Genomic DNA, 21,067 nt, shown 5'->3' on the forward strand with positions numbered 1-21,067 from the left:
CAGTGCACGAATTTCATGCACCGGGCCTCTAGACCTACCTTATAAAAGAGAAACATGCAAATTGACCGCACCTTCGCTACGCCCACAGCCAATCAGAGCGAACAAGATGGCGGTTAATTTGCATACGCGGGCGCTGAGCGGCCTGGGTTCAGGAAACATCCTCCGGACCCAGGCCGCTCCTAGCCTGTAGGCCTGTGCTTAGGTCCTGAGCGGCAGGGGTCCCAGAACGCCCCCTGGACACTTGAAGCCTATGGGTGTAGGCGCCAAGCCACCTGGTGGGATGTTCCTGCCCTGCCGCCATCGGCTTGCAAAGGCTCCCACACGAAGCTGCGGTTTGCAGCCACGCCCCCAGCCAGGCGCCCAGGACCGGGGGCTGGCTGCTGGCCTCTGGGGTGTGCTGAGACCCTGGCGGCCACTGCTGCATGCTGCCCAGGGTCCCTGCATGCCCTGAGCCTGAGGCCCATGGTCAGGCTGGCTGCTGGCCTTGGGGCGTTTGGAGACGGGGATGTTCCTGCCCCGCCCCAGAGGCTTTCCAAGCTCCAGCACCAAGTGGTGGTTTGTGTCCACACCCCCCAGCCCAGCGCCCTACACAGGGGGATGGCTGCTGACCTCTGGGGTGTGCGGAGACAGCGGCAGCCACCACCGGGTGGCAGGGACACGCCCCTAGCCCAGTGGACACAGCCCAGGGGCTGCATAGCTGCAGAGGATACACCTTTTTTAAAAAAAAATTTATTGATTTTTTTTTTACAGAGAAGAGGGGAGAGGGATAGACAGTCGGAAATATCAATGAGAGAGAAACATCCATTAGCCGTCTCCTGCACACTCCCCACTGGGGATGTGCCTCCAACCAAGGTACATGCCCTTAACAGGAATCAAACCTGGGACCTTTCAGTCTGCAGGCCCATGGTCTATCCACTGAGCCAAACCAGTTTGAGAGTAAATACCTTTTCTGACAACTCATTGGCTAAGCTCCCTGTAGGCCGCCACTTGCAGTATTCTTGGTAATTTGGGTTATAAGAATTCAAGAAGGTGATCTAGGGTTTTCCCACCACACTCTTGAAGGAAAAAATGAAGGTCCCTTGAGGGGTCCCAGATTGGAGAGACTGCAGGCTGGGCTTAGGGACAACAATCCCCCCCGCCCCCCTCCCCACCGTGCACGAATTTCGTGCACCAGGCCTCTAGTGATACAATAAAACTAAATAAAAAGGCTTTTCCACTGTTTTAAAATGCAGCTGGGAATGAAATTTTGTCAGTACTCTGCAATCATGTAATAGAAAATATTTTCATGTGTGAATATATTATTTATGCTGTAAAGTATTCAAATTCACTAAGTTATGAAATAGGATGTGCTAAAATTTAGACTTCAAGATTTTAGGCTTTAAAACTTTCTAGCCAGCAATCTCAATTTATGAAAGAGATTGTAAGTAATCCCTGTAGATAAATAGAACCTCAGTCAGTCACAAGTATATTTTAAAACTTCTTCAAATAACCAGAGAAGATAATATCTTGTCCTGTAGCATTCATTTACTTGTTAATGTTTTGGACATTTTCTTTTTATAGCAATATTTAAAAATATAACCTATATCCACCATATCCTTATGATTATACTGTAAACTTTTAGCACATGGTGATGACTTAAAATCCTCAACCAGTTTTCCAAGCACTATTTCTAACCTGAGTAAGTTTGTCTAGCTCCCCCAGCCAGGCTCCAAACATTTTGTCCAGATCTTGATCTTCTTTGTCACTGTCTTCTTCGGCACCATGGTCAATTTCTTCATCTGATAGCTGCTCCATCTGAAACAGACATTTGTGTAGAATAGTTACAGGATAAACTTGAAAAAGTATGCAGTATATGTTCTGATATATACTACAACTCTCTGGAGTCAAACCTTCAGAACTAGGACGGAAATTAAAAGTGATGACTGGAGACAGGGTTGACAAGTGAGTAGAGATGAGCGATTAAGTTTCAAATTTTTAGAAAAATGTGAAAAAATGAGCAGTATCAAATTATGACCAGAATCACAAGTAGCAATAATTTAAAAATTGCAGATGACTCCCATAATTAGAGGATATGACAGCAGATCAGTTCTCTTCACTGATAGATTCTAAAACACCATAGTGAAAAATTCCAGAAGACTTTAATGCAGCAACTTATCTATTTTGTAAAAATCTGTTTAGATATAAAAATGCGTGTATCTTTCAAAAGCTTAGTCCCATAAGCATTTCATAGAAAAGACAAAACAAAATTTTAAATCTGATTTAGTCTGTTGAATTAATTACTCCTCTCCTATTCTCATTTTCTACCTCATCTATCTTTTACCTTATTTCCCCATTAGTTCCTACAAAATCTAAGGAACTAAAATTAAAATAAAAAACAAACAAAATTAAATTCATTTAATTTTAATAAATTATATATGAAATTTCCCATATGTGTGACTTAATTATAAGTCCCTTGAATAAAAAGACATTTCCTTCTTCCCATTAATAAAATAATGTGTTATCTGACATGGAACTTGCATATTATTTTGTGAAGGGAGGAAAAGATTACACAAAACAAAATAAGATCAATGACTGACCAGATACTTAAAGTCCTTAAAGTAAGATTAATCTAATTTTTAAAAATATTTCAATATTAATAGCTTTGAGAAATCTTCAGTAAAGCTTAGCTTTGCTTAAAACAACATATTCTAAATTTATCTGACCACAAATCCTTTTTCCTTCAACTTAAATACCTATTAAACTTCCCAGGGACATAATGAATATCATCATTGTACATTCCATACTCTTGATTCACATTTCTGAAATACAGACTTTGTTCTAGTGAATCTAGGCAACATTTGGAATACAACCTGTCAACTGATTTAGAAATTCCTCAGAACTTAAAGATATCCTTAATCTCAAATAAGAATTTGTACACATCTTACACCTCCAAAGCAGCAATCAACAAAATTACCTCTGTGATACTTAAATAAGGTTATGAGATAAGCAAAGAATCTAATTAGCTGATGAGATATCATGAAGTTAAAATTTAAACCTATTATATAAAAATTTTCAGAAAGGGTCAAATAATGTTGCAAAACCAAACTGAACTTAGTTCTAACAATGTTAAAAATCAGACCATATCTCATTTAATCACTGAAGGGAAACAATTTTCTTAAGCTTAATAACAAAGGGTAACAGCTTATCAATATCTCTAATAGAAACTGATCATTTTGATTTAACTTCACGCTTTAAGCATGTATAAATCTGGGCATTCTACCTTGACAAAAGAAAAAACATCTACTAATTTTCCAATTCATAAATGTGGCTCTTGATTTGGTTTTTATAATTCACTTGTGTTAATACTATTTCTAAGATTTTTACTCATTACTAAATTTTCCACAGCTCAATCTCAATTGATATAATTCTTTTTAAAAAATATATATTTTATTGATTTTTACAGAGAGGAAGAGAGAGGGATAGAGAGTTAGAAACATCGATGAAAGAGAAACATTGATCAGCTGCCTTTTGCACACCCCCTACTGGGGATGTGCCCACAACCAAGGTACATGCCCTTGACCGGAATTGAACCTGGGACCCTTAAGTCCGCAGGTCGACGCTCTATCCACTGAGCCAAACTGGTTTCGGCTGATATAATTCTTCATTAAGTTATCTACCCATGAAAAACATAAAATGTTAGTACAAAGAAAAACCTCATCTGATCAGGTGACTTACTCAAGTAATAGTTGCTAGTTTGTAGTAATACCCAGTCTTCATAAGGAGGGCCAACAAGCAACAGAACTGGGGAGATAAGAGTCAACTTCCACTTCCTCCCTAATTTTCAAAACTAAACACATTGGAATGACTTAGAAGCTAAAATATTCTAGAGAAAACCTGCTCTGAGATAATGATAATGCACTTCCTTCTGAGTTCACACTGTAATTGCCCCCAAGAAACTGGAAAAAAAAAAAAAAAAGAAACAATAGGAATATAATTTTACAGAACACACACAAAATAGTTCAAAATGAATATGAGTATTTTAAATTATCACAAAACCAAACAGAATTATAGATTCCACATAAAAATCTGCTCTGTTTTGTGAGTTTATTATTCAAACCCAGTACTTATTTGGATTTTAAAAATCTCTTTAAATATTTTCATTAATAGTTTTGTTTTTATCTAAGCTACTATGCACTCAAGAAGAGTAAAATATGGATAGGAAACAATCACAGAGAGTCATAAAATAAATGGAAATTTTCAAGCAACTATTCAACTTTTACACCATTTATGTAACTTGCCAATTTTAGCCTTTCTTGAATTCCTATTACCACTTGGGTTATCTTATAAAAATTAACAAGACATTTATTCAGAGACTGTTCCAATAAAAATTTAGGTTTTACAACATTTTAAGGATCTATACTCTAAAGTAGCACTTTCCATTCTCTTGAAGCTGATGTTGATCCTTATTCTCTTATCTCCCCTACGGCAGCATTTCTGCTTATTACACACACCAAATGAGGAGCCCCAGAAAGTGTTTGTTTGTAGGCTCTGCACTATCTAAAGTCATCAAATCTAGTAAGGAAATTCATTCTTTGTTATATAATCAATGCCTGTCTCCAATTAAATCACAATTCTAAAACTGAATTTTACCAACACAATGCCCTTACTGAAAATGACAGCATAAAATGCAAATACAAAAAATAATACAATAGTCAGTCAACTGTCCCTCCAAAGAGGAGAAAAATTACGGAAAAGAAAATAGAGCTTATAAATTTTGTTTAAAAAATAATTTGGATTTAAACAGATAGCTTCTAATATGATTTTTTCCTTAATGATGTGGAAACAGTCCTAAGAAAACTATAATTATACTAGAACAGATACTATTATTCTGTGACTATATTAGATTAGGTACTTTGGGAGAGTATATTAAGGTTAATCTTAAATTCCCTGTTCCATTATATCTATGTCCTGGAAGAATAAATGTATCTTAACACAAATGAAAAGGTTTACTTCCTCCAAGATACAGACATACTGAATACAGACTAAAATCCAAAACTGCTAGCAGATTGACAAGTGCTTGCGTAATCCTGGCCTTCAAGGACCTCTCTGACCTCTCTTCCCACTCTCCCCTCCAGCCATACTGTTCTTTGGAGCAGGTTCCCAGAGGGAGAGTGTGGATTCTGTTCTGAAGATAGACTGAAAGATCTCTGGCAAACATCTAACTGGGAAAAAAAATAAGGGAGAGTTAAGCTAATGAGGTTTAGTTAGCCTAAATATTATTTTAAAGTCATGTTTATTACATAAAAATAATAAATTATAGTAATACTGACTTAACTAATAATTTAAACTAATTTACATTTATTTTACTCATGAAGTAAAAATAATAATGGAGTAATTCAGCCATTGCTTATATGCTGGTTGGTTTCATTTCATAGATAACAGTGAACAACCATGCTTCAATTATCACAGTTTAAAACTTGTAATATATATATATATATATATATATATATATATATATATATATATAGAGAGAGAGAGAGAGAGAGAGAGAGAGAGAGAGAGAGTAAGCTCCACTACACATAATAAAAACCATCCATTTAGTATGCTTTAGTATGAAACAATATTATTGCCACCAAATTTTCTACACGTTAATTATTCAAGCATATTTTCCCTAAAACCTTCCTCTTGGGAGATATTTTTGTTTACTATTCAATTTCCTCACTGTGAGATGATCTTTATTGAGAAGGCTGGGCTTAGATTAGGGTTTAACAATTTGAATAAATACATTCCAGGTAAGGCAAATTACAAAGAGCAAAGGAGAAGGTCTGTGTTTTTGTGACTGTCATGAGAATGACTCATATAAACAGGTTAAGAGTGAGATGTAAAGGTCAAGGACTAAGGCAGGATCGGGTCATATAGAACTAGAAAGCCAAGCCCTTCCAGCCCCCCGCCCCCCGACCCCAAGGCAACTGGATTCTTAAACATAGAAATGAAAGGGGTAGGGAGAGAAATAGTATTTTACTAGTATTCAAAGGACACGGTGCTAGCATAAGAGTTATTAGAAAAGGGAAAGACCATTAGAAGGCTACTGTATGTATTAGGTAGACATAATTACAGATAAGGAAATTACACAAGTCACATACTTAAGAGAGAAAAATACATGATGTATAGCTAGGGTGCCTTATTTATTACTCTTTTTGTCCCTTTAATAATTAAAAAATAATTGCTTTTTGTGAAAATAAATACTCTATACTTAAAACCACGTGAAAACTCTCAGAATACAGTGCAGAGCTGCCACTACAGCATTTGTCTAAGTCTAGCATCCTCAATATTCCAAAGAGGCAGGAGAAGCTTTGATTGTAATATGTACTATACATCTACTATGTGCCAGACGCTGGAAGAACAGAGATGTCCTGAAGGCCAGTAGGGGACAGACAAGGAACCAACAATGATGAAACACTGTGTTAAATGCTATACTAGAGGTATGTTGTCTGAGTGTGGTTTAACTCAATTTGAGAAGGTCTTTAAAAGAAAGACTTCAACAAATTAAAAGGTAAAACCTGAGGAAAATGTTCCCACAGGTACTTCTTATGTCCACTAAAGTCTGACTATAGCTGTAGTGTCTTGTGTTATAATTATCGGGAGGACTTGCAAGACAAAGTAATGGAATTTGTATTACCACAATTTGGTTAAAGGCAGAACAACCTAGACTGAGTTATCCCTAAAACCGTAAAGAAATTAGGCATCATCAGGATCCCTAATTAACATACACCAATTACTCCTCCTCCATTACCGTAGTTCCATGCTTCTCAGAGTTATTCACTTAGAGATAAATTCTAGTTCTTTACATCCAGTTATGCTTCAGTAGCTCTATCACACACAAAAATAATAAAAATGGTGTTTTAAACACCTCCTAGGCTGCTCTGATCAGATAAGTAATTGTAAAGAAAAACAGACACTAGAGAAGGGGGGCTGTGAAAACTTCCAAGTTCAAGGAGTGCCCCCAACTGTGCAAGGTAAAACCTGCAAAATAAAAGCAAGAGGAAGGAAACCTAAATCAGACAAAAGAAACAGTAAAGAAAAAAACAAAAAACTGTTAAATTTAGTAAGGCACAAAAAGAGGAAGAGGACATCAAAAGGAAGCCAGAGGAAGCCAGAGCAGAGAAGGAAAAGGAGAGAAATGGACACAACATGATGTAAAATGAAGTGAGTTGGGGGGGAGGCGGCTGCAAGGCCATTAACTACTCATCTGAATAAGGCACCAGAGGTATGAGTCTCTCTTGACCTACAACACAGGACCTGCTGTGAACTAAATGGTATCCTGTGTAAACTGAGCAAATGGAAACTGGGAATTTAATAAACCAATTGAATTTACATGAGCTCTTCAGAGACTCAATATATTAACCACGTTATGTATATGGCAACATTTTCCTCAGGTTTTACACCTTTTAATTTGTTGAAGTCTTTTTTTTAAGACACTTCTAAATTTTATTTTTTAAAGTTATCAGAGGTATAAATAAATACCTTTCTTTTTGAATTCTTACACTATTTAGTTCAGTAAATTCTTTTCTACCCAGCAATCAAATATTTATGTAAATTTTTAGTTTATTATTCATTCTTTTTAAAATATGTTTTTAAATTGATTTTTAGAGAGAGAGGAAGGGAGAGGAATAGAGATTGAAACATTGTTGAGAGAGACACATCATCGATTGGCTGCCTCCTGCACGTTTCCTTCTGGGGATTGAGCCGCAATCTGGGCATGTTCCCTGACCAGGAATTGAACCAAGATCTTTTGGTTTCTGGGTAGACTCTCAACCACTGAGCAACACCAGTCAGGCTCATTCTTTTATGTAACTGCTACATTTTACATAGGTAGCTTAGTTTGACACATAATGTGAGTGAGAATCTAAACTGAATTTCCCCCAAATTTAAAATTTCCCATCTTTGGTATGCTTCTTTTATTTATATATCTATGTTCTATGCATAAACCAGTGTTCTTGTTTTGAAGATCCTCTTCCAGTTGTATCTATCCTTAAAGAAACAGCATTTTATAGCTTTTGTCATTAATTTATAAAGATGAGGTCTTTTTTTTAAAAAAAAGCCAAAATTGTCTTTTCATATATACATCATGAAGTTTTCTCTGTAGGTTAGTGGCCCTCAACTGATAAGGCCCAAGTTCTACTTAGGGTCTAACATTTCAAAATACTCTGCCTACAAACAGCATTACTCTATTATTCAGGATACAAAGGAAGCAAAAAATACCTTCCAGATCTTCAAAGAACATTAATCCTAACTGCAGGGGGATGGTAAACAAATTATCTAAGAGCAACAAATTATCTAAGAACAAAGTTCCCTCCTTTTGTAAGCCCGTACATGAAGCAAATTTAAAGTAAACCAAGATCACCGTAGCCGGTTTGGCTCAGTGGATAGAGCATCGATCTGTGGACTGAAGAATCCTGGGTTCAATTCCGGTCAAGGGCACATACCTGGGTTGTGGGCTCGATCCCCAGTAGGGGGCGTGCAAGAGGCAGCCGATCAATGATTCTCATCATTGATGTTTCTATCACCCTCTCCCTTCCTCTCTAAAATCAATAAAAACATATTTAAAAAATAAAATACAATAAACCATGATCTTTTAAGTGTTGAAAGGGACTAGGAAGGAGGCATGTACTACATTATTCAAAGGCTTTGCAGGAGCAAGCACAGTAAATTTGCCATGAGGGACTTGGATGGCTTGGTCCTCTGGGAATGAGCTGACACCTGGAACTCAGTTTTGCACAGTTTCCACATGGAACTGTACTTCCTTAGTAAATAGAGAGATGTGTTGTTCTTGGGCTAGCCATGGTGAAACCCCCTAACCCAGAGAAAATAGAAATACTAGTGGAGATCGTGATGCATGCCTTTATGCCTTCTCCTTTATGTCTCTGTTTTTGACAACCGAGGATATAACTAATATATCCTCTTCCTTATCATGTACATTAACTGTGAAGTAACTAAAGATCAAATAACGATGCATAAAAATAAATAAGAACTATTTTAACAGTTGATAGATGCCTAAGAACTATAAATCAAATCGGGCAATTTTGTTAATTTAATCTTATATTTATCAATCACTTAAATGAACCACCTTGTAAAGGAATTCCTTTTACAGAATGATGAACCATATCCATCAAATATCTCCCCACAAGGCTGGAGATTGCAGAGATCAAAAGACCAGAGATTTGGTAAATTTCTAGAAGAGAATGGTAGAATCATATAGCCAGATGAACCAGAGCAGAAGCCATAGCTCAAAGCAAGCATTTTTTACTCAGCATTATTCAACAACTATGTATTAAGCACATACTATGTGCCAAACAAATCAGACCATGACAAGTGTAGTGATAATTAAATGAGGATTGGGTGAAAAGTGATCAAATAGCTGCTTTATATTCTATGAATAGGGGAGGCTTGAGGAGTGAAATTTAAAGTGAGATATGAACGATGAGAAGGAATCAGATGTGCAAAGATCAGAGAGAAGAGCATTCCAGATAGAGGATACAAGTTTGATGTGTCATGGAACAGAAAGATTAGCCTGACGGGAAGAGAGAGCCAGATCTTGCAAGGATTTGTAAACCAAGAAAAGGAGTTTGGATTTTATTCTAAGGAAGCCCTCTTGAGGGTAATGAGAAGTCCTCTATCACAAAAGGCTGCAGCAGAGGTGGTACTGTTGTTGAAGGAGTCAGATGGTAGAGTCAGAAAAGGAACAGAGGTGGAAAAAAGGATGCTCAGCAGGACAGCAGCCAAAATTACCCACATGGACACCCAGAAGGTAATTGTGGCACTTGCTTCCAGGGTTAAGGAAACTTAAAAAAACAAAAACAATTCTCTTAAGCCTGGCAGCAAATTTAAATGCCTTCTGGTGTCAGGTGGCCAATAAAAATACCACTGGTAGACAGATGTAAACAATAAGGAGTGGAGAGCCTGAGAACTAGAGGGCAAACCTCAGTTAAAAACATTAAAAAATTTTAAAGTTTATTCTGGAATTAGATAGTAGTGAAGTTGCACAACCAAGTGAATATATTAAAACTCACGGAATTTTACACTTTAAAGGAGTGAATGTTATGTATGTGTATTATATCTCAATTTTTAAAAGCTAAAAAAAAAACTTTAAGCACTGTGCTAGTTAAACACAAGAAAGTTATATACTACTTCCTCTGAGAGGCCCATGAACTTTGTACCTCTCTACGGCATTTATAGCTAATCAGCTTTGTATTATGTGGTGGTTATTTGTGTACTTGCCTTATCACCCTCCACACCCAACTAGGTCATAGGCTTCTGAGAGAGACATATGGTTCTCATTTTCACCCCAGAGCAAGTAACAAATAATCATATTCCCTCTTCATCTGAATTTCAACTATTTTCTGCTAAATAGTTCTACTTTAAGATTACATCTAATTTAAAATGACTCAAAGCTAAAGGTGAAGTACTTAAAAAAAAAGTGGCTAATTTATCCAGTTCTCAATAAATATTAATTTAAAGAAACCAATACATTTAAAAATAATTTCCCTACCAATAGAGGTAAATAGTTAAAAAAAAAAACCACAAAGAAAATTCTATAATGTACTTTAGTTTCAGCAGAACAGTTTTATATTTCTACTAGAGGCCCGATGCACGAAATTCGTACAAGAGTAGGCCTTTGCAGGCCCTGCTGCCTCGTGCCCCACCCCACGCCCACTGGTTCTTCCGGAAGGTCATTCTGCTGTCCGGTCTAATTAGCATATTAGCTCTTTATTATATAGGACTAGAGGCCCGATGCACGAAATTCGTACAAGAGTAGGCCTTTGCAACCCCTGCTGCCTCGTGCCCCACCCCACGCCCACTGGTTCTTCCGGAAGGTCATTCTGCTGTTCGGTCTAATTAGCATATTAGCTCTTTATTATATAGGATAAGGTTATATGTTTCTAAGGATATGATATGATTCAATAGCTGTGTTATAACATGACTCTCATAAAAAGTAACAAATGAGTATTAGTAAGGGTTCCTGCAAATGACAGAAACCTAACTAAAACTACTTTTTGGCAAAGAAAGTTTATCAATACATTTATCACAATGTATTTCCTCTCAACTTCCTTCATCTCCATTTCTCTCCTCTCCAAGGTTTCATTGCAAAATTCTGTACTCCTGCAACCTGCTTTACATCCCCATCTCTTTAGATTCTCTCTCCTCATTCTGTCCCATCAATCCTTCCTCAGTATCCCTCAAAGAAGTTACTTCCAATTCCCACATATGAAAACCCAAAGTTCATACAGTTTTGTAAAAAAAGACTTTTAGAGTTACCCAGAATTCTGAATAGAGACTCAAAGTTTGGGAGAAGTCCATTACTAGTAAATGTGACTTCCCATAGATTATAGTAGTTCTTCCATCTTTGCGTATCTTAGTATTTTATTCTGGCAGGAGTCAGAAAACTAACCACAGATGGTTCTTATTCCTGACATTAACCAGCCACAAATGAAAATAGATAAGACTGAGGGTCAAGAATTGCTTTGGGTGAAAAGAATAGGGCCTATATAAAGTTACTGATAATTTTCCGAATGAATTTGTTGGGTGTTTAAACTATAGATGCTAAACATTCTCTAATATTTTAATACAAATTCTGGTTAACAAGAAAATTCAGGTAAATCTTCTATTTTTATGCCCTAAGTTTTAATTAGTAAGAACAGAACCTTCATTATACCCACCGAAAAGGATCCATAAAGCCTGCAAGATTGGCTGCCTCCTGCACGCCTCCTATTGGGGACCAAGTCCACAACCCAGGCATGTGCCCTTGACCAGAATCGAACCTGGGACCCTTTAGTCCACAGGCTGATGCTCTATCCACTGAGCCAAACCCGCCAGGGCTTACCTACCGTTTTTTGCTCCAGAGAGACTTAAAAATAAAATCAGGTGACTATACTTGTATTTTAATGGTTTCTGATACCAAAAATTAACCAATCAGATGCTACCTTATTACTAGGTGTACCGGTTAATAATGGCGGATTTTGTAATCAAAGAAAACATGATAATTTAAAGAGAAACATCAAAAGTGCTTTATTTAAAGTAATGTCCATCGCTAGCTACACATTTCCCCCATCTTTCAGGTAATTTGTGGATACCGTCCCAATAGAACTTTTCTTGTTTTGAGGCAAACAATTTAGAGACCCAATTTTCCACTTCTTTGTATATTTTGAAGTGCTGCTCAGAAAGTGCATGTGCCATCGATTGGAACAAGTGGTAATCTGAAGGAGCAAGGTCTGGTGAATATGGTGGGTGGATTAATACTTCCCAGGCAAGATCTTTTAACGTGTCTTTAACTGGTTTTGAAGTGTGTGATGGTGCATCACCATGAAGCAAAATTACTTTGCCGTGTCTTCTGGAACATTCTGGTCGTTTCATGATCAAAGCGTGGTTCAAATTGATTATTTGTTGTCGGTAGCGATCAGTATTAACGGCTTCACCTGGTTTTAGAAGCTCATAATACACCACTACCTTCCTGATCCCAACAAACGCAGAGCATTGTCTTCTTTCTGAAGCGATTTGGTCTTGCAGTCGATGTTGATGGTTGACCTGGATCAACCCATGATTTTGTGCATTTGGGATTCTCAAAATAAATCCACTTTTCATCGCCAGTCACAATTCGATACAAAAAAAGACTTTCTTTCATGCCGTTGAAACAACATTTGACTTTTCGGTTTTCCATTTGTCTTTTGTTCAGTTGATGTGGCACCTATTTTCCTTCCTTTAAAATCTTTCCCATTTCTTGTAAACTATCGGAAATTGTTTGCTGAGCAACGTTTAATCTTTCTGCAAGTTGTTTTTGAGTTTGACACGCATTTCATCTAATAATGCTTTAATTGTTGGTCTTCAAACTTTTTCAGTTGACCTGGATGTTCTTTGTCTTTCACATCGAAATCATCACTTTTAAAGCATTTAAACCAGCGTTCACAAGTATCTTGAGATGAAGCATGTTCACCATAAGCTTCCCTAAGTGTTCAGCAGCACTTTTCTTCAAAATAAAGTAATGAATTAAAACTTTCCGCAAATGCTCTTTTTATGGCACGAAATTCGACATTTTTAAGCGTAAAAATATCTATGATGTTAACACCTTCAGCAAATTTGACATATGAAGTTTTGCAGCTTGCTGTCAATACAACAAAATAGCATACATATCAAATTGCATATATATCAACATAGTGTAACTTCATCTATTGAAAAAAATCCGCATTAACTGGTACACCTATGTGATGTGATCGATAAGATACAACTCTATTATAGGATCTGTATATTTATGGTTTAAGACAGGGCATTCACAATGGATGGCTATTGTTGTATTGGCTGTGTCATTTTTTAATTTGACAATCTAAGGGAAAAGAGGTCAGTGCCCCTGACTAGTCAGGTATTGCATGTTTTAAAAATTCTTGTGGCACACCAGCTAAAAATCGCTTATCTAGATTATCTACACAGATATCACAAAATAAAAGTTAATTCATTTTAGGCAATTCTCTGATATCAAACAGTCTTACAGCCAGGACACCGTAAATAAACAACAATGCTTTTATTGAAAACTCTTCAAAAACTTTAATGTATGATTGGAAACATTCCTAATGGACATTTGAAAGAATACAGTTTTCATTAATAAAAAGGTTCACTGAATATGCTACAAAATCTCATATTCCTTATCCTAATACCTACATTTCTAAAAATTTTCTTTCTTTTTAAAAAAATATATTTTAGTGGTTTTTTTTCAGAGAGGAAGGGAGAGGGATAGAGAGTTAGAAACAGCGATGAGAGAGAAACATTGGTCAGCCGCCTCTTGCACACCCCCCTACTGGGGATGTGCCCGCAACCAAGGTACATGCCCTTGACCGGAATCGAACCTGGGACCCTTGAGTCCGCAGGCCGACGCTCTATCCACTGAGCCAAACCGGTTTTGGCAACATTTCTAAAAATTTTCTAAAGAAAAAATATTATCCATTTCATACCCATCAAGTTGGCAAAAATAGTAAGTCTGATAATGGCAAAGGTTGGAGAGGGTGTGGAGTAATGCTCACTGGTGGTAGGCACATATATAACTCATCACTTTGAAGAGCCATTTGGAGATTACATATCTTATGATCTCGTAATACCACCTACAAGTGTCCAAGCACTTATGAGACAAGCATCAGGAGAAATGTAAAAGGATGTTCATTGTAGCATCCTAATCATCTATCTATCCCTCAAAAGGGAAATGAAAAAAACGGCCTTATTCTTATAGAAGAATGACCTGGATCTTTAAAAACCAGTATGAATAATGTCAAACCATATGGTTGAGTAAAAATATGCAAATTTTAAAAGAATGATAGACTTTACCCTACATATAAAATTTAAAAGTACAGACAGCAATAAGAAAATTTTTATGGGTACATCTGCATTAAATGCACTAAAACATGCACCAGTGCAGCACAAATTGTTACCTGGGGGAGGATTTTTGTTGTATTTTCTCCTTACACAAATTATTTGAAGCAAAATATAAATAATTGATTACTACTGGTGATGAGTATGTAGACGTCTATCAAGTTTTATACTTTGTTTTAGAATGTTTCAAAATTAAAAACAAATTTATTTTAAAAATAAATTCAAAATATAGACAAAGTATGTGAATAAGTATAAGTATGATCATCAAAGCCAAATATTTTAAAAAATTATGGGGAGGGGCAGGGCAACTAAATATCTTACAAGAAAAGAAAAACTATGTAAATTCAAGTGTGTTATGTACATCCTGGATTATAATGCAGACGTTGCAAATTATTCATAAAGCATTTAATGAATAGGAAAATGCTAGTGATAAGTTTAAATGAAAGAACTAAATTATGCATATAGTAATGAGCTATATAAATATATACATACACACACACACACACACACACACACACACACTGTATTTTCCGGCGTATAAGACGACTTTTTAACCCAGGAAAATTTTCTATACGCCCAGTCATCTTACACGCTGGAAAATACGGTATATATTTTCCAAAAAATGTAAAGTGATTTCTGGATGATAGGATTTTATTTTCTTTTTATACATTTATAAGGGTTACATATTTTCATTAATATTAATGAAAGAGGGGGGAAAGAAGGCAAACTACAAAGTGAAAATTCAAAATCCTCTGGCAAAAATTTATGCCCCAATTAAACTGATAAGATTCTGTTTTACTTCTGATTCTAAAAATATCAGGCTATATTAATATGCCTCTTGAAATATTAATATCCACAACCATACAAGCCAAAAGAATTATGCCAATAATTACACAGTTGTAAACTTCTGCTTTAATGTTTCTAAATATGTTTTAGTCTCCTGTTTCTAGCACTGTCACATCAGAATAGATAGTCCCTTCATATATGCATTAGATAACATTATCATATGGAAAACTCCACACCAAATCTTAATTTTTATCATAAAAATAAGCATGTGTAAATAATTATTTGACTGTAAGAAATGATCCACATAGAACAGTATGCAGTGTTTATATAACTGAAAGATATAAAATACTGCTGAGGAAAATTAAAGATCTAAATAAATGGAGATATATCATGTGAATGGATAAGATGCAATATATTAATTATCCCCATATTGATCTAGGTATTCAATGTAATTATAACCAATATTCCAACATTTGATTCTAAAATGTGTATGAAAAAGCAAATGACCTAGAATAGTCAAAAAAATCTGGAAAAAATAACTTGGGGGGGTTATACTAACTTCAAGACTCACTATAAGGCTAAGTAATCAAGACAATGTAGTACTGGCAAAAGAATAGAGAATTACATCAATGTAATAGAATGGAGAGTCCAGAAATAGACCCACACTTAATACTGTCAAATGATTTTCAACAGGGATGTCAAAGTTAAAGAGGAAAGATATTTTTTACCAATTGTATTACGGTATGCTTGACAGATAAAAATGAAAAGTATTTTTTATCAAATGGTGCTGGAACTAATAGATATAAATTTGGAGGGCTGCTCCCACATCACACCATAATAAAAAGTTAATTCAAAATGGACCATAGACTGAAATGTAAAAGCTAAAATGATAAAGCTCCTAAGAGAAAACACAGGAAAATATCTTTACAACGTTGGTGTAAGCCAAGATTAGGACACAGAAAATGTTAACCATCTAAAGGAAATACTGATCATTTTTATGAAGTCCAATAACCTCTGCTATTTGAAAGATACCATTAAAAAAATAAACAAGCAAGCCACCGACTAAGAGAAAATATTCACAAATATAGCTGATAAAGGACTTGTATCTAGAACATGTAAAGAATTGCTACAATGCTCGGCCTGTGTGGCTCAGCGATTGAGTGTCAACCCAGGAACAAAGAGGTCCCCTGTCAGATTCCCCGTCAGGACACATGCCTGGTTTGCCAGCTGAATCCCCAGTAGGGGGTGTGCAAGAGGCAGCCAATCAATGATGTTCCTCTCTCATCGGTGTTTCTACCTCTCTATTCCTCTCCCATCCTTTCTCTCTAAAAATCAATAAAAAACATCCTTTATAAAAGAACTAGAGGCCCGGTGCACGAAATTCATGCAAGGGGCTCGGCCCTTGCAACTGCCTCCGGCCCTTGTGGCCCTGGCTTCCTCTGGAAGGTCGTCCAGACAGTCGTTCCGCTGTTCGGCTGTCCAGTCTAATTAGCATATTACGCTTTTATTATTATCCACTGCTACAACTATATAAAAGATAAACCCAATTTTTAAAATGGGCAAAAGACTCATAGTCACATCCCAAAAGGCTAATAAGAACATAAAAGTGGCTCAAATTAAAAATTAAAAACACACCTACCCTATGTAACCAGCATGTCCTCATAGGTATTTACCCAAAATAAATGAAAACACATAGACGTGAAGAAATTTATACACAAATGTCACCACAGTTTTATTTATTTGTAAACACTAGAAATGATAACAGCCCAAATATCTATTAACAGGTAAATGGATAAACAAAATGTGGTATTCTATATATAAAAGCCTAAGCGACCCAACGACCCGTCGACCAGTCGCTGTGAGGTGCACTGACCACCAGGGGGCAGACACTCAATGCAGGAGCTGCACCCTGGTGGTCAGTGCGCTCCCACAGCCAATCTCTCATGGCCAGCCAACCTCCCATGGTCCCTCCCCCTGGCCAGCTGGCCCTGGCGTGTGAACCCTGATGTCCTGGGGGAGGATTGCAGGGGGAGTGAGAGCGAGTTCCGTGGACACCCTGCATTCTCACCGCACCTCCATCCCCATCATCCCCGCTCCCAGGTAGCCAGCGAGAGGTCGCAGGCCTGCCCCCCCACCCCGGCCAACTGGGGCGCTGCGGGAGGTTGGTTGCCCGCCACCCACCCCCAGTTCCTGGTCCCGACCCGGGGCCCACCCTGATCGGGTGATCAGGGCCTGCAGGCCGCTGGTGCTGTCTGTGGGATGATCCATTGGAGGCCTGGCTCCCTCAGTGCCTGGAAGCCAGGCAGCGGCTTCGGCCCCCACCCCACCCCACCGCTGGTCTCCATCTGTGGGGCAATCAGCCCCTGCTCACACCGCCTTGGCCTGGCACCGCCTGCTCACCTGCTCCACCATCCCACCGCGGTCCGGCTCTCGTTGGGGCCTATCGGGGCCGGCAGCGCCTCCACTGCCGCCTGCTGCCAGCGTCACATCACGGACGCCCGCCATGTTCCAAGCCACCCCCTGGTGGTCAGCGCATGTCACCCTGGGTCTGTGCGCTGAACCCAGGACTATGTTCCAACCAACTGAACCACCCAGCCAGGGTGCTTTTGTTTTGTTAGCAGCTTTTAATGGTTCACTTTGCAGTCTCAGGATATGCTTCAATAAAATGGATACAAGTTTTTTTTTTTAATAATTTTTTCTTTCAAAATTTAGTAATGATATCTAACAACTGCTTAGAAGGCAAACAAAAAAAACCCCACACAAACCCAAACCTTTCAAGTAGTTATAAAAACATCTAATATTATGACATCAGGACATAGTGTTATATGTTTGTTACTAAACAAATGACTTACACAGAATTATACCCCCAAAGAAATGGACTTGGGTCTTGCTCATTGTTTAACTAAACACAATGCATTTGCCATAGTAAGGTATTGTTTAAACAATTCCCTATGAATAGACACGGCTGAGTTTTTAAAAAATCTACTGTAAATTTCAACTTTCCTTATCATTCATTAACCCATTTAAAATTCCCAAATAAGCGTAATAAGAGATAAGCATAATTCACAAATAAGCATAATCCTATCTAATAAAAGGGTAATATGCAAATTAACTATCACTCTGCAACAAAAATGGTGGCGCCCAGTCCTCTTAGCCCCGAGCCCCAGCGGAGTCCCTAAGTCTGCCCAGCAGTGGCAGTCCAGGGTGTCTAGCTGGGAGGCGCCCGCCCCACACACAGCAATTCCTGCCCAGTGGCGGCAGTCCGGGGTGTCTGGCTGGTCGCCTCCGAGCCGCGTGTGATCGGGGGCGAAGCGGGCCGCGGGGCTTTTGGCCGGGGTGTCAAGCCAGCAGCGACCCGCCCCCAAGCCGCGCGCGATCTGGGGCCAAGCGGACCACGGGGCCTGGGGCCGGGGTGTCAGGCCGGCAGCGACCCGCCCCTGAGCCGCGCGCATTCGGGGCGAAGCAGGCCATGGGGCTTGGGGCCGGGGTGTCAGGCCGGCAGCGCCCCGCCCCCGAGCCGCGCGAGATCTGGGGCGAAGCGGGCCGCGGGGTTTGGGGTCGGGGTGTCAGGCCGGCAGCGCAGTGCACCCCCAATGCGCGATCTTCAGGCCAGGGAAGGCACCCACCGGGCTATCCGCAGCCAGGATGAGATGGGGTGTCATCTGGGTGGGCTGAGGCGGCAGCCTTGGGCTGGGGTCTCAGCCTGGCCAGGGCTCGAACCCCTCCAGCGGTGGCAGCCTGGGGTCTCAACCATTGAGTCACACCAGCCAGGCAGATATGGAGGAATCTTAAATGTTTCTTTTTTTATAATATATATTTTATTGATTTTTTACAGAGAGGAAGGGAAAGGGATAGAGAGCTAGAAACATCGATGAGAGAAACATCGATCAGCTGCCTCCTGCAAACTCCCGACTGGGTATGTGCCCCCAAGCAAGGTACATGCCCTTGACCAGAATCGAACCTAGTACCCTTGAATCTGCAGGCGAGTGCTCCATCCACTGAGCCAAACCAGTTAGGACTGTCCAATATGCTAAAGAAAAAACCCTATCTAATAAAGAGGGAATATGCAAGGGAGGGCATTTGGGGGTGACCGGGGTGTCAGGGGAGGGCAGTTAGGCATCAATCGGGCTGGCAGGGGAGTGGTTAGGGGGTGATCAGGCTGGCAGGCAGAGCAGTTAGGAGCAATCAGGCAGGCGAGTAGTTGGGAACCAGCAGTCCTAGATTGTGAAAGGGATCAGGCCTAAACAGGCAGTCAGACATCCCCCAAGGGGTCCCAGATTGGAGAGGGTGCAGGTTGGGCTGAGAGACACCCCTCCCCCCCCATGCACAAATTTCATGCACCAGGCCTCTAGTAAGAGATAATAAGAGAAGCTATATACTAAAGAATGCTTGTCCCCCCCCCCCCAAATTAACCATGTCTAATCATGTTGCACTAAAATTTTCAATGTGTTAAAATTTTATTATACATGTACATGAGGATGCCAAGACCATTCAATGGGGAAAGTACATACAGTCCTTTCAACAAATGGTGCTGGGAAAACTGGATATTCACAAATAAAAGAATGAAGTGGGACCCTTACCTGAAATCATATGCAAATATTAACTCAAAATGGATCAACGACCAAAACATAAGAGCTAAAACTACTAAAACTCTTAGAAGAAAACAGAGGAAAAGCTTCATTATCACTAGATTTGGCAATGACACCAAAACGACAGGCAAAAAGAGACAAAAATAAAGTGGACTTCACTAAAATGAAAAACTCTGAACATCAAAGGACACTATCTATAGAGTGAAAAGCACCCCACAAAATGGGAGCAAATGTCTGTAAATCATTAATCTGATACAAAGTTAATATCCAGAATACATAAAAAATTCTTGCAACTCAACAAAACAAACCAATTTTAAAAATGGGCAAAGGGCGTCAATAGATATTTCTACAAAGAAGACACACAAATGGTCAATAAGCACATGAAAAGATGCTCAACATCATTAATCATTAGAAAAATGTAAAACCACAATGATACACCACTTCTCTCTCATTAGGATGGCTATTATAAAACAAAAACATAAAATAACAAGTGTTGGTGAGGTTAGAAGAATTGGAACCCTTGTGCACTGCTGGTGGGAATGTAAAATGCCAGGACTGCTGTAGAACACAGTAGGGTAGTTTCTAAAAAGAAATCAAACAAAACTACCATATGATCCAGCCATTCCACTTCTGGGTATATGCCCCAAATAATGAAATTGTGATTCATGCTACAACGTGATGACGCTTGAGGACCTTACGCTAAGTGAAGAAAGCCAAATACAACAAAAAAACAAATATTGCATGACTCCACTTATGTGACGTACCTAGGGTAGTCAAAATCATAGACAGAAGGAGAAAAGCGGTTACCAAGGGCTGGAGAGGGAGAGGAGATGGAGAGTTGCTGTTTACTGAGTAGTTTCCGTTTGAGATGATGGAAAAGTTCTGGAAATGGATAGTGACGATGGTTTCACAACCATGTGAATGTACTTAATATCACTGAACTGTACACTTAAAAATGCTTAGAACGGTAAATATTATATTGTATATTTTTACCACAATAAAAAGTACTTGTGTATTATTTATTTTATTATGGTGGCAGTATAGGAATGTGGTTAAGAATACAAGCTTGCCCTGGCCCATGTAGCTTAGTGATTAGAGCATCTGCCCAAGCACTGAAGGGTCACGGGTTCAATTCCTGGTCAAGGGCAAGTACCTGAGTTGCAGATTGAGTGAGGGAGGCAACCTAATTGATGTTTCTCTCTCATATCAATGTTTCTCTTTCTCTTTTTCTCTCTCTCTTTCTTTTCCTCCCTCCCTTACACGCTCTCTAAAAATCATTGGGAAAATATCCTTGGGTGAGGATT

The 21,067-nt window shown here is 38.7% G+C and overlaps 1 protein-coding gene across 4 annotated transcripts in view; it reads right to left on the reverse strand.

The window, feature by feature from the left end:
- The window catches only part of RAPH1 (Ras association (RalGDS/AF-6) and pleckstrin homology domains 1), a 74,398-nt gene that overhangs the window by 49,526 nt on the left and 3,805 nt on the right, over positions 1–21,067 (reverse strand). For all 4 annotated transcript variants that reach the window (XM_079782232.1, XM_079782231.1, XM_079782233.1 and 1 more), the window contains exon 2: positions 1,675–1,794. In XM_079782232.1, coding sequence (XP_079638358.1) covers positions 1,675–1,794 — 120 coding nt within the window. The remainder of the gene's footprint in view (positions 1–1,674; positions 1,795–21,067) is intronic.

This window comes from Cnephaeus nilssonii (genome assembly GCF_951640355.1).
Source record: "Cnephaeus nilssonii genome assembly, chromosome: 10".
In the NCBI taxonomy this organism is placed as follows: domain Eukaryota; kingdom Metazoa; phylum Chordata; class Mammalia; order Chiroptera; family Vespertilionidae; genus Cnephaeus; species Cnephaeus nilssonii.